General features: G+C 40.0%; 1 protein-coding gene across 12 annotated transcripts in view; it reads left to right on the forward strand.

Annotated features, from left to right (window-relative positions):
- Akap9 (A kinase (PRKA) anchor protein (yotiao) 9) overlaps window positions 1–27,227 on the forward strand; it is a 152,469-nt gene that overhangs the window by 71,942 nt on the left and 53,300 nt on the right. For 9 of the 12 annotated variants that reach the window (XM_006503521.4, XM_006503518.4, XM_006503520.4 and 6 more), the window contains 6 exons: window positions 1,728–2,081; window positions 3,884–4,105; window positions 5,126–5,266; window positions 5,733–5,836; window positions 8,667–8,872; window positions 14,173–14,402. In XM_006503521.4, coding sequence (XP_006503584.1) covers window positions 1,728–2,081; window positions 3,884–4,105; window positions 5,126–5,266; window positions 5,733–5,836; window positions 8,667–8,872; window positions 14,173–14,402 — 1,257 coding nt within the window. The remainder of the gene's footprint in view (window positions 1–1,727; window positions 2,082–3,883; window positions 4,106–5,125; window positions 5,267–5,732; window positions 5,837–8,666; window positions 8,873–14,172; window positions 14,403–27,227) is intronic. The other 3 variants (XM_006503522.4, XM_030254032.1, XM_006503524.4) reach the window with 2 other exon arrangements.

Consider the following 27,227-nt stretch of genomic DNA (forward strand, 5'->3'; position numbering starts at 1 on the left):
AGTTTCGTTTATTGAAGCAAAATACAGTTATACAATTATACCAAATCCACTCAAACCAAATCCAGGAACACATCAAAGACCTCATCCATCAAGATTGCTTAGGCTTAGCTCAGGATTGCAAGGATGGCTCAGTATATGACAATCCGTCAAAGGAATCTACCATACAAACTGAAAGAAAAAACATCCCATGATTATCTCATCAGACACTGAAAAGCCTTTGATAAAATCCAATAACCCTTCATGTTAAAAGTATTAGAGAAATTCCCTGATACAGGGTACATACCTAAACGTGATCAAAGCAATATACAGGAGGGCAATATCCAACATCAAACTAAATGGAGAGAAGCTTAAAGCATTTCTACTAAAATCAGGCACAAGACAAGGATACCCATGCTCTCCCTATCTATTTAATATAGTACTTGAACTTCTAGCCAAAGCAATTAGACAATTAAAGGAGATCAAGTTGAAAGGAAGAAGTCAGAGTATCAATATATGCAGATGATATGATAGTATACATATGTGACCCCAAAAATTCTACCAGAGAACTTCTATAGCTGATAAACACCTTCAACAAAGTATCTGGATACAAAAGTAACTCAAATAAATCAGTAGCCCTCCTTTATAAAAATGATAAACGGATGGAGAAAGAAATTAGGGAAATAACATCTTTTACAATAGCCACAAATAATATAGCTCTAATCAAGCAAGTGAAAGATCTGCATGACAAGAACTTCAATTCCCTGAAGAAAGAAACTGTAGAAGATATCAGAAGATGGAAAGATCTCTCATGCTCATGAATCAGTAGATTAATGTAATGAAAATTGTTATTTTACCAAAAGCAGTCTACAGATTTAATGCAGTCCTCATCAGAATTCCAAAACAACTTTTTGTAGACCTTTAAAGAGCAATTCTCAACTTCACATGGAAAAACAAAAAAACCCAGGATAGCCAAAACAATCTTGAATTTGAAGAATCAAATTGAAGGCACAACAATATACCCACATACCTATGGACACATGAGTTTTGATGATGGAGCCAAAACCATACAATGGAAAAATGAAAGCATCGTCAACAAATGGTGCTGCACTAACTGGATGTCTACCTCTAGAAGAAAGAAAATAGATCCACACTCATCACCCTGCACAAAACTCATGTCCAAGTGAATTAAGGACCTTGACATAATTCCAAATACTCTAAATTTCACAGAAGAGAAAGTGAGAGATAATCTTGAACACATTGGAATGGGAGACAAGGCAGTTTCTCAGAAAACTGGGACTAGTTCTCCTCTTATACTCTGCCCTTTCTTTGGCAGAGTTCCTTGACCTCTGAAGGGAGGGATTTGATGGAAACATCTTGTTTAGGGCTGATGTTCTTTGTGTACGGTCATCCTGGGGTCTCTGTATCTGTCCCATCTGCTGCAGGAGGAGGAAGCTTCTCTGCTGATGGCTGAGCCTGGCATGCATTATGAGTAGAGCAGAATGTCTAGGAGTCATTTTATTGCTACAGGTTTTATGTTTAGGTGTATGTTGTTACTGTTGGTTTGTTGTTGTTTTTAGAACAGTAGTGTTTGTTTTTACCCAAACCCCTAGGCTATGTAGTCTCAAGTTCTTGCTCACCCAAGCAGTATTGGGTGTGGGTTGATGCCACCCTTTTTAAAATGTATATAGTCTTAACTTCCTTGTTCAATTCCAGCTGGTATTTAAGCATTCTTTGTTTTATTCATTTAGGTCATCGTATCAATGAGTATAGCATTTGCTCAACAGACGGAACTCTCTAGATTATCTGAGGGGAAAGAAAACACTATACAATCAGAACAAGCACACACTCTATGTTCTCAAAACAAACACCAATTAAATGACATCACATCACAAAGTCAAGTTGGTCTTCAGACTTTTGAGGCAACGGACAAGAATTTTAAAGAAGAATTTAAACCGCTTAGCAAAGAGTTAGGCGAATATAGAAAAGCAGTTCCTTTGTCCAGTCATGATGACCTTGATGATATACTAAAGTCAGAAGAACATGGACTGGCTATTTCAGAAGAAATATTTTCCAAAGATGAAACATTTATAGTGAGAAAATCTGTAAGTATGACTCCTGGGGTATTTTTTAAAAAGCAAAAAATTTATAATAGCAAAAAATGGTTTCTTCACTATAAGTACATTTTCAAAAGTGTTGCTTACGGAAGAAGACAGTGTCAGGTCAGCTCCTTTACGTACGACTCACATTGTAGTTTATTAATGGTAAACTACTTAGTTAAATGGCAGTAATGCCAATTAAATAAAACAGATTCTGTTTGCTTTAGAGGCATTGTATATACCAGTGAGGTGGCTCAGTGGGTCAGACTCCTGTCCTCACGGCTGACACCCAGAGTTCAATCTGAGACTCAAGTGATTGATGGAGAGAACTGATTTCCTCTAGTTGTCCTCTGACACACATGCACACATGCACACACACACACACACACACGCACACACACACACACACACACATGCACACATGCACACACACACACACACGCACACACACACATGCACAGAGAGAGAGAGATACATGTGTATACCCAGAGACGTGTGTACCCACATACAGACATTAGTTAATTAAATAAAGATGTAATGAAAGCATTGTATTGAATGTCTAAGCAATAAAATCCTGTAAGTTACACCTCTTTTAACTTTGTTTCAGTTAAAGATTATCCAGTGATTTGGCAAAGTCTATGCCTGAAAGATTTGTTCAGTTAAATACAAGAACATATAGGAGATTGCTACTTATTTAAAAGAATAATTTAATGCATTTTACTCTCCAGGTCCTAATTCTCTTTTTCTTTATGTACTTTCAAATAGAATTATTTCCTCAACAGTTAGCTGTTTTTAATGGATGGAAATAAATTCTACTTTTGCTAAAATAATTTGAATTCAAATGTATGATTATATTTTACTCAGGAGGATAATCAAATAAAACTGCTGTCTGTATGAATACACAACCTTTGAGATGCCCATGACAGTCTCTCTGGGTTCCAGCAGCTGTGGTGGGAGAATGACTTAAATACTGTCGCTTTAAGGGTGCTCATAGAATCCATTAGTGAGTGGATTTGTTCTGAGTCAAAATGATAAATGATTGTCTCCTATGAAGAAATTCTCTGGAATGTTATAGAACTGTTATCTAATATAAATTTAATAAATAAAATTTCCTGTTTCCTAAGTATAATTTTAAGATAAAAAAATATACCCTATACTGGGGCATAGAATCTTTGCAAGACCAAGGGCCTCTCCTCCCATAGATGGCCGACTAGGCCATCCTCTGCTACATACGCAGCTAGAGACAAGAGTCCCACCATGTGTTTTCTTTGATTGATGGTTTAGTCCCAGGGAAGCAGGAGTGGGTGGTTTGGGGAGCAGGGGGAGGGATGGGTAGGGGATTTTTGGAGAGGAAACTAGGAAAGGAGATAGCATTTGAAATGTAAATAAAGAAAATATCTTTACAAGTTTGGAATATGTATTTAAAAAAAAGATAAAAAGAAATCTTCATTTTCCCCCACAAAATGTTGAAAACAATAATGGAGTCAGGGCTTCATTAAAAGTAGAGGGATTATTGAATATCTTTATTTTTCTCCTTTAGAATTATAGCTTAGCTAAACTTGCTGGTAGATATTTACCTCCTCAAAAACAACACATTGTGTTAATTAACTTCATATTGTTTTTCAGTTGTGCTTTAAAGAAATACCTGTTTGTTTGTTTTTTTTTTTAATTTAAGCTTTATTTAATAATGAAAAAAGTTCAGGTGTCCTATGGGTGTAATAGAATTGCTTTCATACTCAATGAAAATGTCAATAGTGGCACATTTTCATAGTTCATGTGTGGCTGAACTTTTGGTTTTTCCTGTAAAGATGCATGATGAGGTGTTGGTGTCAAGTATGGATACTTCTAGACAGCTCATCTTAAATGAACAGTTGGAAGATATGCGGCAAGAACTTGTGCGACAATATGAAGAACACCAGCAGGCAACAGAAATGTTGAGGCAGGCCCACATGCAACAGATGGAGAGGCAACGGGAAGACCAGGAGCAGCTCCAAGAGGAAATCAAGAGACTCAACGAGCAGCTAGCCCAGGTTGGCATGGAGGAGCCCTTCTCTCCCCAACTAAAATAACAGGAACTTTGTGTAACTTCGTAACCTTTTTTAAAACTTAAAATTTATTTTGCTGGATCTATAAATGGTTACAGATATTACCATTAGAGACACGCCATCTACAGTGTTAGAACCTGAGGGCATACCGGACCCAGATTCATAGTGCTCATCGTCATGACGTCGTGTATGTAGTTTCCCTTCTGGATTGCAGAGTAAAACGGGAATCATTGCTCTGTCACGTAGTAGCCGAGGATGCACAGCAGAGACCTCCTCAGCGTAGACCGCCCTGTGCTGGTGCCTGCACATGTAGTTCTCTCAGCCCGTAGACGTAGGCAGGTTCACCTCAGTGAGCCACCAACTAAGCTCACAGGTTTACTCCCACTATCTTTAACCACCTCGTAAATCACAGTTGGAAATCTGGGGTGGCACGTTTCTTTTCATTGATTTGAAAATTGCAAATTTATATAACACCTTAATCCTTTCTCAACTAAATTTACATTTTCCTTGGTATTTGGGAACTATATTCTTAACCGGTTGCTATATAAAATATACTCACAAAATCATTGCAGAAAAGCTTATATGAAAACTCGAAATTTAATTTTGAAAACTAAAATAGAGAATTCTTGACTTGGGTTCCTTCAGATTCAAAATAATGGCAAATTTGGGGTTGGAGCATAAAATAGGAGTCACTGGAGCATTCAGTCTTGCTTTTCTTCACTGTATTTTGTGAGTTCAGACTTCTGAATTTTCAATGCAAATTTGACATAAAAATATTAATTCAACTCTACAAATCCCTGAATTTTATACATTTAATTAACTTTTTTAACTTTTCAAATTCTGCATTGAATTTTATATATGCCTTTTAATCCCTTGTAATGGAATCTGAGTCACAGTTTGAAAAGCAGCCCATGGTCTCAAGGGATTAAAAGAAATCTGCCAAATGTTTCTGTTTTCTTCTCCTATCGCCAACAATATTCTCTCATGACCTTTTTTCTTATTTAGAAATCCTCCATAGATACTGAACACGTGGTTTCAGAGAGAGAAAGGGTTCTATTAGAGGAGCTGGAAGCACTAAAGCAGCTGCCCCTAGCTGGAAGAAAGGAGCTGTGTTGTGAGCTGCGCCACAGCAGTACGCAAACACAGGTAGTGTGGACTTTGGCTCACCCAGGCGCAGTGGTGACAATGCAGTAGGATTTGTTTGTCTTTCTCGTCGGTGTGTGATACCGTTTTCATAGGCACTGAGCTTAATGTGTTTGTGATTGCTCCCATGGAAGGTAGGTGGAGCAGAAATGCCGTGCATTCTGCTGGTAACGTGGTTCTGGTGTTGCAGTAACAGCAACTGCTCCACCATGCAGCAGCCTAACAGATTTTACTGTCATAGTATACAGCATGCATTCCTTTGAACCCATCCCATGTGTTTCATCTCTGCATCAGACTGTTTTATCTTTCCTTGATAACACAGAGTTAAACATTATTTCAAGCAGAGTCTACATCATGCTCAGAGGTTTCTGTTTCGTCTCATACCACTATAGAAGTGTGCCTTGCCGATTCTAAGATGACGGGTTTTCTCTTTGTCTTGTCCTCTCTGCCTTTGCACCAACTTACGCAGGATGGACATGACGATCAGGAAGTTGAGGAACAGACGTTAAAAGACAAGACATTGGAGAGAAGCCCTGAAGATGCTCTTCTCGATAGAAACCTGTCCAATGAAAGGTATAAAGTACTTGTTTAGCACAGGGTTGAAATGCTCCCTTCAATTCAGTAAAGGTTGTCAGAGCTTTATCTTCTCTATTGTACTTTGTCTTAAAAGTTGTACTGTGTATGAAATCTGACCATACAGATAATAGTATAAGAAGGAATGACAATTTTTATCGTTAATTAGACTAGTTTTAAAAATCTTCTGCATGCACTTCAGTTTTTGTTAGTGTTGATCTTGACTCTCTTTAGTTATTATTGAATATTGGACTTTCTTAATTAACTTTATTCCTCATAATGCTATTTTATATTCTAAAATCATTTTTATTAGTGAGTTTTATGTCTTTATGTTTTGTTTTTTCAGTAACTTTAAGACATTCATTTAGTATTAGGTATTTTGAGAAAACAATATGATAAATATTTCACCTTTAATTTCTTTTTGTTTTTGCTGTGTAACACATAAGAACCTTTAATACACATTCAAGCTTCATAGAAGAGTAAATGAAACACCCACTGGCAACAGTACGATTCCTTACCTTCCTCTCACCAAGATTAACATGAAAGTGTTCAACACTATGAGAGTAGATAACCTAAGTTAATTTAAAGACTGTTTAGAAAGGCACGAAGTCTTAAACTTGATTTTGTTGAAATGAAAATATTTTCTTTGATTTAAAACTAGAACTAGTATCTTCTAACAGTTTCTGTGACTGTCATCCTTGTGTGTCCTCCTAGTCTCCTTCCTCAGCTCTCATGACAGAATTTGGCCCTTAAGATTTTGGCTTCTTCAGTGGATCATGGCTATGAAACACAGTCAGTGTGGAACTCAAACAGGAAAGACAGTGTATGAAGATTAGACCTATCACAGCAGTATAGAATAATCTGTTCATTTATTTATTTATTTACTTGCTTATACAAAATGAACATTATAAAGTAAAATTTTCACTATTTGTTACATTTTATAAATCATGTATTTAGTTTTTAGATTTTTTTGTGGTGAGGTTGATAAAATGAGTCTTCTTTGTCTTTAGCCATCATATGAGTTTAGCCAGTTTTTTTTAAAGTAAAAATTATTTAATATTCTTTTAATCATGGGATTTTACACTTGAACAAATCTTCAGTAAACATTGAGAAGATCCTTTACTTTCGTTATTTGGTCTTATTTTTAATATTCTTAATTATATAAGTAGATAACTTGATCTGGATATAAAAATAGAAACCTGTCTTTTGCTTGACAACTACTAAAGGAAAACAACTCCATTTATTACCTCATCCTAAAATAGGTAGGTCATGTGCCTGGGAGGCAGACAGCTGTCATCTGGGCTTTAGTACTAGTCTCCCACAGTGAGAAGTTGAGAGATAAAGCTCTCATAAGCCAAAGAACCTCCACCACAGGAGTCTGTCCTTTGTCTATATTTATTAAGTATAAAGTTTGCCGATGTACTACTTCTGATGAATTAAGCATTTGAGATTCGTGAGATAATCTTAATCACTATCTATGAAAATACATTTTTGACAGTTTTAAAGGGCTCACATTACAGTAAAAATAAACTGTATGAAAACATTTGATTCAGGACAATCCTCATTTTTTCCCCTTGTTTTAAAAATGTGTATACTTACGAGTAAGACAGAGGGTAGAGGGAAATGTAGGCAGTGCCAGTTTTAAGGATTGGGACTGCAGAGATGACTCAGTGGTTAAGAGGATTCCGTTGCAGAGGACCTGGGTTCCCAGCACCCACCATTGGAAGCTCACAACAGCCTGTGCCTGTAGTGCCCAAGGGTCCAATGTCATCTTAAAGAGATGTGGCACACACAAACTCATACAAGCACATCCCTGTACACATAAATAAAAATAAATATATGAACTGATTTTACTTCAAATGATTATGTCTGAATGCCAAGACATTTCAGGAAAGAGTTGACCAGTCACTTCATTTAAAGTAAATAAGTAAACAAGTGAGTAAATAGATAAATGACTCTTATGGAAAGACATTGTGTAGTTTTTGTCTCCCAAGTAAATAAATATTTGTAAAGGCTGTGACACTTGCTTTCGTGTTATCAGACTGAAATTTCACTGTTGGTCTTTAAGACAGAGCTGTGCCTATTTGGCCTGTTTAAATTTAGGCATCACATTCGTTGTTAGAAATTGTAAAAATAGTGCCACATTTTATTTTTGGCTTTTAGAATCACACTTTAAAGTATGTTGTTTGACACATGAAAGGATGAAATACAAAAGATCTGTATGAGTAACTATAAAAAGTACTTTATGTATGCTTGGATCTTTCCACACTCTAACTTGTATTTTTTTAAATATATAATCATTAACCAAGAACCTTAGTGACTTGATTTCTTTTGGGTCAGTACAATGCGTGCTTAAGAAACTGTAAGCTACATAGAGCTGATGATAGAAGAACACAAGTAATTTTATAATTTAGTTTTAAAATAAGTACAAAACTAGAAGCACTTCATTGTGGTATGATTGTAGATTATTTTAATAGGATCAAATATTTTCCAATTATAAAGTAGTCTTTTTCTCTCTTCTTCCTTCCCTTCTTCTTCTCCTTCCCCTCCTTCTCCTCTTCTTCCTCTTCCTCCTCCTCTTAGTTTTGGTTTTTGAAACTGGGTTCTCTGTGTAGTTTTGGCTGTTTTGAAACTCGCTCTGTAGATGGAGCTGGCTCAGACTTTGCCTGCCCCTGCCTTGCCTGCCTGCCTGCCTACCTCTGCCTCCCGAATGCTGGGATTAAAAGTGTGCCACCACCACCTGCCTCTATGGAGCAGAATGACATAATAGCAGTGTGTTTTGTTTAGTTTTTAATTAAACATCTTAACAAATGATTCTTTTTCTGTATAGGTACGCTCTCAAAAAAGCTAATAATAGACTTCTGAAGATCTTGTTAGAGGTTGTCAAGACAACATCAGCTGCTGAAGAAACAATTGGCCGCCATGTTCTTGGGATTCTGGACCGATCTAGTAAAGGTCAGACAGCTAGCAGCCTGCTTTGGAGGTCAGAAGCAGACGCATCCGCCACGACTTGTGCACCAGAAGATTGTGCAAGAGGTAATGGCTCCGTGTGCTTTTGAAATAATGCACATCTTCCTCCTCGCACAGTTCAGGGCACTCCCAGGATACAGAAATGTGCGTAAGGGAACATGCTGGGCTTTATGGGCCACGCACAGTGTCACACATATTCATGGCCTGTCAGACACGAAGACCTTAAAGCTGCTTTTCTCAGCCGCCATGATTGTATAGCATTTGCAAATGGGTGCCTCAGGGCTGTCGTCGTCTGTAGCCAGGGTTACTACCTGCCTGCTTTCCTTGTCTACGGATAAAGAATAACCCCGTGTCACTACTCGGGGATCCCATCCATGTGTAAACTAAAAAGGTTAAAGTGAAGAGGCTAAAACAAGTCTCTGTAACACTGAAGTGTTTTCTCTTTGCTCTGTCCTCTGATAGGTCTTCCTGCCTCTTTAAGTGTGAAGTGTAGCAGAATGTGTCTTGTCTGAGGTTGGGACTCAGTTTGGACTTTCCTTCCCTGTTCTTTTGGCTCCTTGCCGTCACCTTGCTGATAGATAGGGTCTGGAATCCGGGATTAGAAGGTTAAATCTAGTTTTCGTCCAACATCCCTGACCCCTGTCCCTGCTGGCTCGAGGCAGTTCTTCCACAGTGCTGCTCTGTAACTCTGGAGAACACGCAGCCTGCTGAGCTTCCTGTGGAGAAATGAGAAGAAAATAGCCAGTTATAGATGGTTTGCTTAGTTACAGGTTGGCTAGCAGTGTGTTTCTTACCTCAAAGGAAAGCTTGATTTAAAATTTTAAATAAACTTAACTTAAAAACATTTCAGTTGAGTTTAAAATAATCTCTAAAATGCTTTTAGTAAAATAAGAACTGAAATACTAACAATTCTTTTCTTTTCAATTTCGGTCTTTTCACACTTGGCCGATTGACGTTTTAGACCAGCTCTCCTGCACAAGCTGTAGACAAAGGGTATTTACTATGTATGGATCTTAATGTGTGTACAACAGGATTCTATGTAAAACCTGTGGAAGCAAAATTAAAAACAAAGATCTTGTTTTACTTAACCATCTAGGGAGGAGTTTTCCTGTTCTAGTCAAACTGATGCCATGCTGACTTCCACAGTCAAACACTGACTGAGGAAACGGCCTGTAAACTATAGGCCCTCTCCGTGTCAGCTGTCGTCGTAGACCAGCAAGCTCACTTCCCAAGCTGTGCTGGAAGTTACAGAGCGAGATTGGCAGTTTCACTCAGCACAGAAGGCTGTGCTGCTGTCTGTTGACTTTGAGAAGGCAGACATCTGGTCCATAAGCTTCTTCTCTTTTAAATTACATTAAGAATTGTCAGTGTAGAAGTGTGTGTGTGCCCGTTAAAATAACCAAGCAGTCAGTTCTTATTGAGAGGTGTCCCAGCTGAGTTCTATTGTCTGCACTGCTCCTACTCTAAGGTAATTCCGACTACTCGTAACAGGAAGCAATGGAATTTCCACGAGGCAGGACCCCAACATAACTGATGTTTTGCTTTAAAACATTTTACATATGTCTCATATAAGTCCTCAGAATATTATTTAGCTGGTGGCCAGTTGTAGAAAAAGAATGCTCCAGAGTGAGAGGGAACGTCAGACCCACAGACAGGTGTGGTGCTATTTCAAAGATCATTTTGCTAGCCTTAGCATCACTGTGTGTGTGCTCTTGAGCTAACATTTCATGTTTTTATGATTAGCAGTTTTGTTGGTCTTGCTAATAATTTGATATGGCCATCAGTATCACTAAGGAATATCACTGATCTAGTTTTCCTTTTTAAGTATATATTGAATTAAATCAATTTATGATTTTAAAATGTTGAATTTGTCATAAACCCCAATAACATACTTGCTTTACAGTATTAGTAATGTGCTCTGTATGTTAGAATTCACCGTGGCATTTCTTCATATTTCTGGATGGAAGCATTAATGTCTCATTTGATATAACAATTAAGTTTTGATCTGACTTCAGAGTGACTTTTACTCTTTGGCTTTTTATATGGCTTTTTTTCTTGTAGCCACACATGTGACCTATTTTCAGTCTTCAAGTCTGAACTTGTTTAGATTTTAAACAGGTATGGACTTGCTAACACTTGAAGAAAAATAAGTCATCGACGTATTTGCTTCCTTGTGAGAATAATCTGGTTATGAAGCCGACAGCCAGGGCTAAGCTAGTGTGGCCGCACTTGGGTCTGAGGGAGTGGACTGTCACCTGACAGAATGGTCCACAGGCCTGGGTTGTAAGTCTCCTATACCCTTGAGAGGTCTTAGAGGATGACTCCCTCCCCGCTGGGAAGCCAGGGCTGAAGGCCTGTCTTCCACAGCTTGCTTTTGGCCTGCACTGTGCTGTCGATCAGTAGTAGCTCAGTGATACTGAGAAGGCGTTTGTTCTTTCCAGACTCACCCTGGCCTTGCAGACATTCATCTCCTTCCTTCCTCGTTTGTTTGTTTGGAGATGGTTTTACTTGGTGTACCAGACTAGCCTGGAACACAGTATGTGGCCCAGACGAGAGAATTTAGGCAAGGTCTCCTCTGTGCCTGGAATATTACATAGAGAAGACCCTGCCTAAAACCTAAAACCAAACCAACGAAGCAGAAGCTATTAGGTGCGCTGCATCTTTATCTTTTGGCGGATGCTCTAGTACCTAATTTTTTGAGTTAGCCTTTCCAGAAGCGCTGGTACCCCATGATGTTTGCACTGTTCTGTGTTTTACAAGTCCTGTGCACCGTGCTTGGGCTTGCTCCCTCGTGTGTGTAGTGTCGTCAGTCTTGTTCTTATCCGTATCCTCTGTACTGCGGGCTTCGTACTGTTTAAGGCTGTGTTTTCCTTTAAGTGTTGGTTGTTCTCAGCTTTGCCCTCCAGAGTAAAAGTCAGCGCACTGGAAGAGAAGAGTAGTCTTAAAATTTGTTTCTGATGCTTAGATTTTCTCTTACCTTTCTATTTAAAATATGATTAACCTTTTCCAATCTTTAGCAAAACCTCCAAAGTTCAAATAAAACCTAGGACAGTTAACAATTTAGATCCAGAGTACTTTCCAGTTACCTTCTTTTTAATTTTCCCCTGCATCACCTGTATTTCTCCATACATTTCTGTTACTGTTTCCATCATGTCAGACTGTTCTCTCTCTCTCTCTCTTTTTTTTTTTGAGACAGGATTTCTCTGTAGCCCTGGCTGTCCTGGAACTCACTTTGTAGACCAGGCTGGCCTCGAACTCAGAAATCCACCTGCCTCTGCCTTTGCCTCTGCGTCTGCCTCCCGAGTGCTGGGATTAAAGGCGTGTGCCACCACCACCCAGCCCTCCAGACTGTTCTTTACCTCAGATTTATCATATTCTTCAAACCCAAATAAAAGTGTCACTAGAAGTCATTCAGTTCCTTACATAATGGCATCACATAAGTAACAAATAATAGCTCTTGCTCCCATGGTTTCTGCAAAATTATCGTCTATTTCCTAGACTGCTTCATTTGATTGTGCAAATGCTACAGTATATATCGTACCGTACCATTTGGGTTACTTTGTATACCGTTTTGAATCCCAAGATCATTTTGAACTATAACACTATAGAAGTATTTGTCCCACTGTCAAAGCGTTTGCTTTTAAATACATAGTATAATATAAAGAAATACCAGTATAGTAGTTGTGCTTTTTTTTTTAATGTGGAGAATAAAATGTAAATTAAAAATTATATCAGCTGCTGTGCCATTGATTAGAACTATATAAAGTAGTGTCTAATAGCAAATATTTGAGGCCTGAAGAGATGGTTTGACTGTTAGAGCTCCTGCTGGGTCCTGCAGAGGATCTACACCAATGCTCAGGTTTGTATAGGCACATGCATGGTACACATGAATTCAATGCAAGCAAACAGTCGTATGTATACAGTCATTTAAAGAAAACTGCAAATGTTTAAAAGTGTGCCCTAGAACACACTTTCATATTCTGCCAGCAGTGATCTTGTTCAGTAGAGGTGATTAGTGGAACTGGGTAGAAAAGCTGCATCTGATTTTATGGCTCTAGCATGCTGTCCTGGGTGAGTGTGATATTAGGTGTCAGTGATGAGTACTCAGGCCTTGGCGTTAGACAGGAGTGATTCTTAACTTGGTGGTCGGGACTCCTTTGCGAGGACTCTTTCACAGGGGTCATATATCAAATACTCTGCATGTCAGATATTTACAGTATGAGTTAATAACAGTGGCAAAATACAGCTATGGAGTAGCAGTGAGAATAATGTTATGGTTGGTGGTCCATAGCCTGAGGAACTATTAAAGGGTTGTAGTGTTATGAAGGTTAGGAACCACTGCTTTATAGGAAGTGAAGTGAATCTTCTGTCTCGGTTAGCTTATTGATCCTTATATAAAAATAACATTATATCTGTGAATAATAGATTAGTCTGTACTTTTCCCCCCATCATACCACTCAAATGTAGCATATAATGAAATTATCTTAGTGCATTTCAATGTGCCACCAAATCAAATGAAATCAAATCAGTCACTTCTGAATAGGCTCTAGAGTCAGAAGGCCCAGTCTTAGATAGCCATCAACTCCTGCTCTCTTCTTCAGTGTACCTGGAGTGTTCCACTGCATCATAAGAGGGTGTGTATGTATGGGGTGATGGTGGTGGACAGTGTGTGTGCAGTCATGTGTGTTTCTATGGAAGCGAGAAATCTAAATTGGGAGTCTTCCTCAGTCACTCTCCTCCTCATTCGTGGAGATGAGGTCTCTCACTGAACCTGTAGCTTCACCATTTTGGCTAGACTGGCTGTCCCCAAAACCCCAGGTCTTCTTGTCTTTACCCTTCTCTCCCTTCCCCAGCCAGGTATGACGGCACTCATGTGTTCCTGTAGCAAGCATTTGACCTCCCCAATTCCCCTTCATCTTTGCCATCTTCGGTTACGAGTTTGCCTTATTATACAGGGAACAAGATTGTGTTACTTAGGAATCCTCATCCCGTTCCAAACACTACCTGGTACTCTTTGCTTAGATAGCTATTCCACACTGTCTTGTGTTCCATTAGACTGTGAGTGTGCCTCAGTACACGGTGTATATACTCAAGCTCCAGAGTTGATCCCCTGCACCAAAAAATTAATTTCTCCATTAAAGAAAAGACTCTAAGTAACCAAGTGTTAGTTTCGGCACAGCACTGCCCTTTTGTATTTGTTTGACTTGCTGTCCAGTACTCTTGCTTTGCATGTTCACTCTGTTAAGTTGTTATTGAAAGACCTTGGAATTGTGATGATTTAGTTTTAGTTTGACTTGGTATCTTCAGTTACTTGATGCCGTACCTGTAAGTGATTAATTGATGCCTCTAACTTACTACTGTTCTAGCTATGGATGAGTCCATACCCTCCTATCCTGGAACTGCCATAGCAACACATGACAGCATTTGGTCCAAAGTCACAGAGGAAGGAGCAGAGCTGTCACAGCGGCTCGTGAGGAGTGGTTTTGCTGGGCCTGTAATAGATCCTGAAAATGAAGAACTTATGCTGAACATCAGCTCTCGACTACAAGCAGCTGTTGAAAAACTCCTAGAAGCCATAAGTGAAACCAACACTCAGGTAACCTCTTTTCTTGGAGTGGTGTCTGCAGAGCGTAATGCAGACTTTCTGCTAAACCATGGCTGACTTAAGGAGTCGCTCTACTATTCCACAGAAATTTGGCCAGGCTTCCTTTTAATAATTGGTTGTGTTCAAGTTGAGTCTAGAAAAGCAGACCAGTAATTCCTTCTATTTGGCAGGCCTGGGCAGCTTAATGAGACCCTGCCTTTAAAAATAAGTGTGAGTAAAGGTCCAGGAAAATAACCCAGAGGCCAAGTGCTTAGCGGGCTTGTGAGAGTGCACTCTCCAGTCCCAAAACTGAAGTATACAAGCACACAGGTAATGAGGGTTGTATTTTACCAACACTGTACCAGTATGCTTTTCAGTTGGTAAAGGGTGATGTGTTCCGTTAATGGAGTCTTTCAGTTTTAAAATTCATGGTTACTTTAGTGGTCAGGTTATCTAGACTATCGTATGTTGGTTTTTTTATATCAAAGAGATTTTAACTCTACCATTATATGAAATGTTCTGTAAATTCTATACCTTCATATTCATTGAATTGTAGAATGTCTTTAATTTCTCTATTTCTTCCTTTGCCCCAGTGGCCATTCAATAGAGTTTTCATGTTTAGTTTTCATGAGTTTGTAGGCTTTCTGTTGTTGTAATCTAGCTTCAATCTATGGTAGTCTGTTAGGATACAGGGAATTATTTTAATCATCTTATATTTGTTGAGACTAGCTTTATGACAGTATGAAGTCAATTTTGGAGAAAGTTCTGGAGGTGCTATAAAGAAGGTATGTCCTTTTGTGTTTGGGTGAAAGGTTCTAGAGATACCTGTTCTGTCCATTTGGGTCATAATATCTGTTAGCGCCATTATTTCTGTTTAGTTTTTTTTCTTCTCTGGATGATTTGTCCATTGGTGACAATGGAGTATTGAAGTCCCCCACTATTAATGTGTTGGGTTCAATGTGTCATTTAAGCTTTAATAGTGTTTCTTTTACAATTATGGTTGCCCTTGTGTTTGGGGTATAGATGTTCAGAGTGTAGATGGCAGCTTGGTGGACTTTTCCTTTGATGCGTATGAAGTGTCCTTCCTCATCTTTTTTGATTAATTTAGGGTGAAAGTCTATTTTGTTAGATATTAAAGTGGCTACACAAACTTGCTGCTTGGCTCTATATCTTTGGAAAATCTCTTTTCTAACCTTTTACTCTGAGATAATGTCTTTCTTTGGTGTTGGGATGTGTTTCTTATATGCAGCAGGATGATGGGTCCTGTTTTCACATCCATTCTGTTAGCCTGATATCATGAGATATCATTGACCAATGATTGTGAATTCCTATTCTATGGTTGTTGGTCTTGGTGGTGGTGGTGGTATGCATCTTGAACAGTCTATTCTTTTCATTTACCTGTTTCCCCCACCCCCTTGCTTTCTTGGGGATTTTTTCATTTCCTCCCATTGTTTATTTGTGTTTTCCTGATATTTCTTTAACAGATTTACATATTTCCTCTCTAAGGACTTCTATCATCTTCCTAGTGTTGGTTTTAATGTTATTTTCTTGTGTTAATTCAGGGGTTGCTATAGTAGAATAGCTAGGCTCTGGTGCTACCATATTGCCCCATCTAGTGTTTGTAAAAACTTAAATATTTATCCATTTCCAGTGGCAGGGCATGTGGTACAATTCACCTTGGTGATACCACTTTACACCAAAATCCAGAGTGATATTTCTTGATCACCATCTAAACAGTTAGAAAGAAAATGGTACCAATAAAAGCCATTTAACAAGGCAGTAAGTTATACTTAGCATCAAAGAGTTCAGGAAACTTTAACTTAAGAATTGACATCCTAAATGCTGTGTCATAATGTGAAATTCTGTAGTTAAGAAAATAGCAGCTGGGTGGTGTACACCTTTAATCCCAGCATTTGGGAGGCAGAGGCAGGTGGATTTTTGAGTTCGAGGCCAGCCTGGTCTACAGAGTGAGTTCCAGGACAGTCAGGGCTACACAGAGAAAGACTGTCACGAAAAACAAAACAAAACAGAACAAAACAACAACAACAACCCCCCCCCAACCACAAACAACAACAAAAAAAGAAAATAGCTATTTTCTACACAGATAAATAACTTCTTTACTCTTCAGGTGAGCTAAAGCCTTGGCTGGGGTTTCTCTCTAGAGGCTCATGTGTCTGCTACATCGCAGGCTCCCCTGGGTCAAGTGAGGTAATTCATAAGTTAAAGTGGTTGCTCTTCAGCACTTGTAAAGCTTGGCTGCATATGAATGACCCTCACCGTGTGCTTGGTGGACATGTTCAGTATGACTCTACAGTGAATTGCTATGATGTCATCTTGCTCCTTTTGTTTTCCTTATGGCTGCCATGCTAATGTTCACCTTGGGTAACATATACTTTATTTTTATAACTTTCTAATTTTTAAACATAATAGTGGTCTTTTTGTACTACTTTGGTTTTGGTTAAGCTTCCCTTTCTCTTCTCTTCCCCATGTTTGCTCAGACATAGCTCTGGTGTCCTCCTTTCACCTCTATAGCCTATGCGCACTGTCATTCCAAGGGCATAGCTCTTACTACATTTTTTTTCTTGACCGTTCTTAAATATTTTTGACTTGGTTCTTTTGACTGTCATTCATATTAGAGGTTTTGCATGAGGTTAATATATAGTATGGTCTGTCTGGTTAGTGCTATATGTAGTTGCCTTTTGACAGCCACTGTAGAAAGCAGTAGATAATTCACAAGTGATAAGTAGTGCTCACAGGCTACTTGTTTTAATAGACAGCTAGAGGTAAGCCTCCAGCCAAGTGTGTGACTCTGCCTGAAGCACTCAACTTCCTAGGCCAAGTCCACACTCAGAACAGTCATGTGTTTAAGAGTTGGGGTTGTGAGGCACAGCAGAGCCTGGCCACAGCATAGTGGGGATCATTCTCAGCTTGTTATAATGCTAGGGCTGTGCTGTGTAGCTTCCTTGTGGCTGCATTGTTGTATTTTAAGTACCCTTGAATAGATATCAGCCTTGTGAGTACAGCAGTCACTCTGCGGCAGAGACACCCCAGAGCAGCAGTACCACAGACCCTATTGAGCTGTGCATGCTCCGGTTGTCCAAGACCTCCAAGCTGCTAAGAACTTTACTGAGGTAGATGGTCCTTGAATTTTGGTTGAATTTATTTCTCATCCTCTGATATGCATATGTGTTACCAATGAGTCCAAAGTGGTTGCTACTTCTTGCTCACTTGGTCTAATCAGTATAATGTCATCAATATAGTGCACCAATGCGATACTTTGTGGAAGATCCAAACGATCAAGATCCCTTCTAACTAAATTATGACACAGGGCAGGAGAATTAATATATCCTTGAGACAAAACTGTGAAGGTATACTGCTGGCCTTGCCAACTGAAAGCAAATCGCTTCTGGTGGTCCTTATGGACAGGTATTGAGAAGAAGGCATTCGTCAAATCAATAGCCGCATACCAGGTGCCAGGAGATGTGTTAATTTGCTCACGTAACGAAACTACACCTGGTACAGCAGCAGCATTCAGAGTTACTACCTGATTTAGTTTTCGATAGTCAACTGTCATTCTCTGAGATGGATCTGTCTTCTGCACTGGCCAGATAGAGTTAAATGCAGATGTGGTGGAAACTACCACCCCTGCATCTTTCAAGTCCTTGATAGTGGCAGTAATTTCTACATTTCCTCCAGGAATATGATACTGTTTTTGATTCACTATTTTCTTTGGCAGAGGCAACTCTGGAGGCTTCCATTTAGCCTTTCCAACCATAATAGCCCTCACTTCACAGTTCAGGGAACCAATGTGAGAATTTTGCCAATTTCTGAGTATATCTATCCCAGTTATACATTCTGGAACTGGGGAAATGACCACAGGATGTGTCCGGGGACCTACTGGACCTACTGTGAGTCAGACATCAGTCACAACTCCATTAATCACCTGTCCTCCATAAACCCCTACTTTAACTGGAGGGCCACAATGTTTCTTGGGATCTCCTGGGATCAGTGTCAACTCAGAACCAGTATCCAATAGACCCTGGAAAGTCTGATTATTTCCTTTCCCCCAGTGTACTGTTACCCTTGTGAAAGGCCGTAGGTCCCTCTGGGGAAGAACTGGAGAAAGCCTAACAGCAAAACTTTTAGGTGTCTTATCAAGATCCTTCCTCAGGGGAAGCTGGCCACCCCTTCATTCAAGAGGTTCTGGATCTGCAAACTGGCTCAAGTCTGGAAATTGATTCACTGGCCAAGACGGTCTTTTGCCACGATCCAATGTAGCCTTTCTTTCATTTTTTTTTGAGTTTTTTTTCTGCTTATGTAGATCAAAACAGATAAGCAGTAGGCTTCTTATCTGTTTTGTGCCTGGGAACACCATGACTGATTAGCCAGTACCAAAGGTCCAAATGAGTCATGCCATTATAAATTTCACCTCTCCTGTGCTGACAATTACAGGGTATGTCATTATAAACATTGTTTTGTCTACACTGTCCATTATAATAACTAGGATCACCTTGTCTCTGGAGATTCAGTGCTGCATTGCTCAGTCCCACAAGGCAAGCAGGTGAAGAAGAGAGAGTAAATCTTCCTTCTTGCAATGTTCTTATATAGGTCTCCAGCAGAAGGTATAGCCCAGATTAAAGGTGTGTGCCACCATGCCTTTAATCCCAGATGACCTTGAACTCAGAGGTCTCCCTGTCTTAATCTTCTGGAATTCATAGCTACTATGCCTCAAGATCTTTATACCAAGATCCAGGTCAGAAACTTGTATCTCCCAGCCTCCAGATTAGGATCACTGGTGAGCCTTGCAGTTCTGGACTGTAGTTCATTCCAGATATAGTCAAGTCGACAACCAGGAGTAGCCACTACAGTTGTGTGCAGGATGCCTGAACCTAGTGGAGAGAGCAGCACCAGCGTGGGTGCCTGGGAGCTCAGGGCCGGAGACGAGTCCTTCACCTCTGCTCACTGTTTGACTGCCTACTTCATACACTTACTTTTCTGGGTCTTGGGTATGAATACAAGCAAAATGGAAAAATCCACACCTTCAAGGGCTTATTTATCATGGTGGCCAGTAATCAATAAAATGTCCTTTTATGTTAGATAACTGCTGAAGCGTAACATAAGTAGAACATGGTAGGAAGTGGAGTACTTTATATAAAGGAAGGGCTTTTGTGATAACATAATTAGCAAATACATTAAGGAAGTGAGGGCTGCATGGGTGGCTCAGCAGTTCTGAGTATGGGCTGCCCTTCTACAGCACCCTCTTCTGGGAGCCCGGCACACTAGTGGTGCAGAAATGAATGGAGGCAAATATGTATGCATAAAATAGTAAAATGACCTTTCCATCAGACAGGTAAGCGGAAAGAATGTTCCACAGAGGAACAGGTATGAAGGCCTTGTGTTATGGCTGACAAAGAGACCTGTGTATCTGGGGCAAAGTGCAAAGGGAGTGTGGAAAAGGGTCAGAGTGATGCAGAAGCCAGATCATAGAGAACACTGTTAATTGTTTACGAGGTGTGGAGTCACTAAAGCTTTTAATCTTTCATTTGAGAATAACCTTAGACCCATAGAAGGGCTGCAAAAGCACTGCTGTTGTCCTGTACTGCTTGCTCATCGCACTTGTGTACACACACACACACACACACTCACAGGGCAAACTCCCACTGTGACTGTGAAGCTAGGAAACTGCACAAGGATAATTCTGCTCGTGCAGATACAAACCATTTGGGTCAAAAGAGGAATCTTGTGCTAGTGATGATACATATTTCACCTTTAGCCTCACCAGTCACAGAGTCAGACCTGAGGCACGCCTTCACTTTCAGGGCACCTTCTCTCGTGGATTTTACCAACTTCTGTTAGATTCCCTGAACACTGCAGGTGAGTTCTCGCCTGCCGGAGCTCGGCCTCTGTCACTTCTCGGCTGGAATGCCCTGATTCTCCTCCGCATTTGGTACCACTTGCCTTAGCACCCTCCTGCCCATTCACCCATCACACTACTGTTTCAGGAACAGCTCTAAACCAGACATTTCATACCATTTTGCTGCTAAAACATCTGACTTCACACACACACACACACACACACACACACACACACTCCCTCGAACAAACAGTTCAGTTAGTGCTGCTCATATACACATGGGTGTGAGACTATCTACTGGAACAAGATCAGTTTACCAGAGTCCACACCCCTAAAGAAAACTGACTTTCCCTCTTAGCAGCCATAAACTCTTCAGCTAAGGGTGGCATCTCATATGCCCCTCCCCCATCCCTGATAGACTCAATTTGTTTTGTTTTTTGTTTTTTGTTTTTCATTTTGGTATCTTCCTGTGGTGAATAGTTCTTTAAGTATGAGAAAATTACCTCTATGTAGACAGTTCTTCCAGTCAAGAGTTGCATGTACCTACACTGAAGTGACAGTACAACAGAATTCATCACCCCCATGTGCCCTGCTCTCACTCCTTACAGTCAGCCATCTCCCTGCCTTTTGCAAACACTGGCTTCTGTTCCTTACTTACGGTGTCGTGTTTGTAAGAGGGTCATAAATGAAATCATATTTATGTTCCCTTTCAAGTCTACCTTCAGTTGCCTTAAACTATGACTATGACTTGATTGCTCTGTTGTGTGTAATGCAAGGGTTTTTGTTGTTGATGTTGTTCCTTTTTGTAAAATGTTCAATTGTATAGATGTACCAGTTTGCATATTCATTGCTTAAAGGGCATAGAGATTGTTTTCATCTTTGGATATTGAGGTTCTCAATTTTTAAAACCAGCACTTTGGTCCTTTGCTAAAGATAGATTAGAGTAATGGGGTGCGGTGGGTGCCTAGCTTACAGTTAGGTGGTAGAGTTAACACATGCACTTTACTTTGAGTGGCATGTACCACATGCTTGCTGGGACCCAAAGAGAGTGGAAGAGGGTCTCAGGGCAACTGGGGTTACATATGGTTATGAGCTTTCACGTTAGTGCCGGGAATCAGGCCGGGGAGTCCTCTGGAAGAGCAACAGGTGCTCTTACCCATGGGGCTGTCCCTCCAGCCATATATATATATATATATATGAAGCAAGTTGTGCCTGCTTCTAAAATTGGGCAAAAGCAAATAGAGCATATTTTGAACTGTTTTAATTAAAGGTATTCTTCCTAAACTAGGTTTAATAGAGTGTAACATCATGTATGCACTGTTACTGTCTTAGTCACTATTCTATTGCTGTGACGTGACACCATGATCAAGGCAACATATGAAGAAAGCCGTTGATTAGGGGCTCACCAACAGTTTCAGAGGCTTGGTCCATTATCATCGTGTCAGGGAGCGTGGCATCAGAAACATAGTGCTGGAGAAGTAGCTTAGAGCTACATGCTGATCTACAGGCAAAGAGTGAGAGAGAGCCAGAGACTGACACGGGCTTCTGAAACCTCAGAGTCCAATTCCAGTGACACACTTCCTCCAACAAGGTCACACCTCCAATCCTTTTAATCCTTTCAAACAATTCCACTCCCTGGTGACTAGACATTAATCTATTATATATTCTAACTCTTGTCTCTTACCCGTGTGCTGCTGATTCCTACCCCGACTTATGAGTTACTATGTATGCAGAGGGTTTTTTTTTTTTTCCCTTCATAGTTTTGTTCTTATGGGAAAAATGTTGACACTGGGCATGTTTATATCTTATGAACCCTCATATGGTCTCAGTAGAGAGGGGAAATAGCTCAGTAAATGAGAGCACTCTTGGGCCCATGCCTGAGAGCCTGAGCTTGGATCTCTAGGGACTGTGTGAAAAGCCGGGCATGGCCCCGTTCTCCTGTAATCCCAGTGCTGGGGAGAGAGGGCCCGGACGGAGATTTTGGGGGTTTACTGACTAATCATCCTAGCCAGGTTCAGTGAGAGACCATCTCAGGAAGTAAGGCCGAGAACAAAGTCCCACTCTGGGTTCAGACGTTTAAAATGTAAATGTCGGGCTAAGGAGCTGGCTCAGTGGTTAAAAGCTCTTCCCACACCAGTATGAGGTTCACAGTCGAGAGAACTCACAAAAATTCAGGGTGGGTCTGGTGGCTCATCTGTAATTCCAGTCCCAGAAGACAGAGATAGGGGACCCATCAGAGCAAGCTGGCTAGCACCACAACTGCACTGGCAAGCTCTGGGTTTGATGGTGAAACTGTGCCTCGATAAATAGTATAGAAGAGTAATTCAGATGATTCCTGACTTCCACCTCTGGCCTCTACATATAGATGCACCATAAACACACACACACACACACACACACACACACACACACACACACACACACACACAAGAAAAAAAGTAAAATTACATTGAACTCGAGCAGTAATGGGATTATCCCGCCATCTTGCATAGGTACTAAGAGCTCTCTGACTAACACGACAGTGGAAGCGTCTGTGATAAGCAGTGGCCAGCGTGAACACTTCTCCTTCAGTACTTCCCAACCACAGGCTCCGAGCTTCCTGTGGAAATGACTCGCAATCTCTCTCTGTCCCTCTGTGTCACTGTCTCTCTCCCCCCTCTCCCCGTCTCCTGCCTTGCTTACTAGTTCACTAGGAAGAATTTGAATGCTCGCACAGACTATGGAATTAGAATGACTATAAAACACAGTTTTGGTGGTATTGCCTGCTTGCTTTAGTATAGGTTTTCCCATTTGTCTTATTTTAAGCAACTTTCATAATTGAGAATCTATTTAATTATCAACAGTATTTTTTAAATTTAAAATTCTGAGTGGCTGTTTTCCACGCTGTTGCTTAAGTTTCTCGAGCTACCAGAGACTGGCTGTTATTTACAACTTGGGCCTTAGCATCTTAGTCAGGGTTCAAAGGCTGTTACAGAGAATGTAATTGCCAAGTATTATATATAATACAAAGTACAGCAATTACATTCTCTATACAATGAACATTTTCCTTAACATACATTTTAGAAACTGTAGAAATCGGTTATAACCAAAACATTTATAGGCCAGTGACTTCTTAAATGTCTTATTTATGGGGAAATAACCAATTTTTTCAGAAATAATGATTGTTTGATAGACTTGAATTAATAACACGAACAGAAGCATACTTTCTGTTTTATAGCCTTGAAGCAACTTTTTAGTGAGATGGGAAAACACTAGCTTACCTTCTATAGCATTATAAACTTATCTAAATACCCTTCTCAAAGCTCTGACGTGGAGCTTGGATCCTGTCAGGCAGGCTTTTGTGTGGGCGTGCTCGCTGACTACCTGTCTCTCGGCTCACCTATAGGCAGTGACATTTGTCTCAGCCTCTGCTCTGGCCTGTTCCTCAGGGACACTGCTGAGACCTTTGGCTCAGCATGGACGGTGTTTGAAGAGCTCAGTTCAGAGGCGCTTTGGCTTTCGAATAGAGAGGCTTAAAGAGCAAGGGAAAGTCCTTCAGCCGAGTTTCTCAAGAGTGCCGCCATGGAGATTTACAAGCTGACCGTGCCGGCCAGCAGCCTCGGAGGAGGAGATTCTTTATTACCTCAGATGCATTGGATACTGAGAGCAGGTCTACTGCTCGACTAGTTAGATCTTTATAATCTTGTCCTTTCATTTGACAAGGATTTAATTATTCTAATTGGGACTATTTTTGTTTGTTGCATTTATTTATTTATTTATTTGTTGCTTTTGTATTTTTTGATTAATGTCCTTTTTTGAAATTTGAGGTTTTGTTTTTTTTTTAAGCTGAACTTTTGTATCTTTTGTTGTTCAGTTTATATGAATTTATTTTATTTGTGAGTATTAAAAAGAAAACTTTGTGCCAGTATGGGATCTCTTAATAAATCAACAAGGACTCTGTGATGTAGTTAGTAGTAGATTGGATGGAGCAGACGGAGAACCTTGGCAGCTTTATCTAGAATGGATTCTTACAGGACCTACTTGGCCACTGGCCAGCTCAGTGGCTCTTGGTTGGAAGACCAGGAGGAAGACGTCTATGAAGTTGAATCTCGAGTGCCTCTGCCATATCCTTATCCTCTGTGTGAACATTTGGATGACAGTAACTCAGTAATTATCAACACTTCTGTTTTTCATTTTACTCACAGAAGAAACGGACATATAGTAAAGCTTATTTCTAAAATTTCACTGCCTACCCCTCCTTATTCAGTAAGTATTCAGCAGCCATTGAGAACTGTAGTGAACTGTAATGAGACGGGAATGTCGTTGTCCGTATGGAGGTGACTGGAGCCGGCCCTCGAGCTGATGCTGGCGGAGCGCTCCCACTCGTACACCAGGGCTGGGTGGAGGGGCTGAATTTCTCCTAAAACTCCAGCTTAGCTGCCTTTGACATCAGACAGTGGTGTGAGCGCAATACTCCATTTCTCCAGCACCAGTCAAACTATTTAAAAAGATCCTTCGTGTCTGTGAGATCCTGTATCCCTGTGTAATACTGATCCAAAATAAAAAGTGGAGTGACTGTGTTTGAGAGAGTAGCTGTTGTGTGTTTAGAACTGCCTTGTGAACTGGGAAGCCAGTTAGAACATGTTTGTAATCTGATGCCCTGTTGGCTCGAGCTCTAGACCAGGGGAAGGGAGCCTGTATTCTGAAAAAAATGTTTTTCCAACCGTGGGGACTTACTTTCTCTTTTAATGAGCCTAGTAATTTTATAGAGAAATAACCTTTCAGCCTTTAAGGTGAAATGTATTTTGTAAACACTGCTAAGGTTAAATGTTCAGCATAAAATGCCTGCATGTTTGATATTCCCGGTTCAAGGGAACTTTAAATGAGTTGTGAAATTCTCTGATGTTAGGATTATCATCATTGTTTCTATGACTTGAATAACTTCAACTATAAATCCTAGCTAATGTTTAACATGGCAGATGACGTTCAGAATAGTTTTGCTGCCTCACCAACAGTGTTTGAAGTGATAGACTCGTTGCTGATGCTTTACCCCTCTTCCGTGCTGTTGGCTGAGGAGCAAAAGCTCTTCATTTGATTTGTTTATATAGTGTATGCTGTTGCACATAGAAGGGACCAGTCATGCCCTGAGTGGCTGGGAGAAATTTAAGTATTAATTATTTAAGCAAGCTTAGGTTAAAGAGGATTTTCTATCCCTGTGAAATTTGGATCCCACTGTGCTATCATGTCTAATTTATTTGGTAGTTTTATTGTTTGATTGGTTCAACTTTTTTGTTTTGTTTTGTTTTTTTGCTGTTGTGTTTTTATTGTAAATCTTTAAATGCACTGGCTGACTAGCTAGCTTACATCTTATGAAATGAGAGATAAAAGCAAAGGTTTGGCAATTTTATTATTTTGTTTTAAATCCTTTGTTGAGTTTCTGTAATAAATTTGAAGTATGGAAAGAAATACAGCTATTTTGTTATGGCCCTAAATTAAGTTCCCATTTTTAGTAGGTAACAATTAGATGATTTAATGGAGAGATTTGCATGTGCATATGCAGAAGTGATCAATACTTTCAGAAATAGGGGTTGCGACTAAATTCAAAAAGGTTCTTGTATATAAATGGGTTCACACTTTATGGTCTTGTTTCTTTATCATCTAAGTAAATGTATATTTTACGTTTAAAAAGAATAAGTCCTGTTCCCAATAACAAGTAAAAGTGTTTAGATAAAGCTTTATTTTTTGTGGTGATATAGCTTCCATTTCATATGAATTCTCATTGAAATAATATTTTAAGTGGTATTTTAAATATCGTATAAATTAAGAATAATTGGATGTGTATATTTTGGACATTTATTTAGAGCAGCGGTTCTTAGCCTGTGGGTTGTGCCCCCTTTGGGGGTCAAACTGTCCTGTCACAGGGGTCTCCTAAGACCATCACAGAACACAGATATTTATATTGTGGTTCATAACAGTGGATTGCAGTTACGAAATAGTAACAAAAGTAATGTTATGGTTGGAGTCACTGCCACATGAGGAGATGTACTAAAGGGTCACAGCGTAGGAGCGTTGAGAGCCACTGATTTAGAGTGACTGTAAGCTCTAGTGACAATACAATCTGCATTGTACAGTAAATACTACTCATGTGAAGCACAAAAGTAACATTATGTTTTCATTATTATATCAATATATGAATTATTTATTTTTAATTTTTTATTAGATACTTTTTTTATTTACATTTCAAATATTATTCCCTTTCCTAGTTTCCCCCCCAGAAATCCCCTATCCCCTCCCGCTCCTACTGCTCCCCAACCTACCCACTCCTGCTTCCTGGCCCAGGCATTCCCTTATATTGAGACATAGATCTTTCACAGGACCAAGGGCCTCTCCTGCCATTGATGACCAACTAGGCCGTTCTCTGCTTACATATGCAGCTGGAGCCATGAGTCCCACCATGTGTTTCCTTTGGTTGGTGGTTTAGTCCCAGGGAGCTCTGGGGGTACTGGTTAGTTCATATTGTTGTTCCTCCTATTGGGCTGCAGACCCTGTCAGCTGCTTGGGTACTTTCTCTAGCTCCTTCACTGGGGACCCTGTGCTCTGTCCAATGGATGACTGTGAGCATCCACTTCTGTATTTGCCAGGAACTGGCAGAGCCTCTCAGGAGACAGCTATATCAGGCTTCTGTCAGCAAGCTCTTATTGGCATCTGCAGTAGTGTCTAAGTTTGGTGGTTATTTATGGGGCAGTCTCTGGATGATCATTCTTTCAGTCTCTGCTCCGAACTTTGTCTCTGTAACTCCTTCCATGGGTATTTTGTTCCCCATTCTAAGAAGGATCGACGTATCCACACTTTGGTCTTCCTTCTTTTTGAGTTTCATGTGTTATACAAATTGTATCTTGGGTATTCTGAACTTGTGGGCTACTATCCACTTATCAGTGAGTGTATATCATTTGTGTTCTTTTGTGATTGGGTTACCTCACTTAGGATGATATCCTCCAGATACA

The sequence above is a fragment of the Mus musculus genome, chromosome 5 (assembly GCF_000001635.26).
Source record: "Mus musculus strain C57BL/6J chromosome 5, GRCm38.p6 C57BL/6J".
Lineage (NCBI taxonomy): Eukaryota > Metazoa > Chordata > Mammalia > Rodentia > Muridae > Mus > Mus musculus.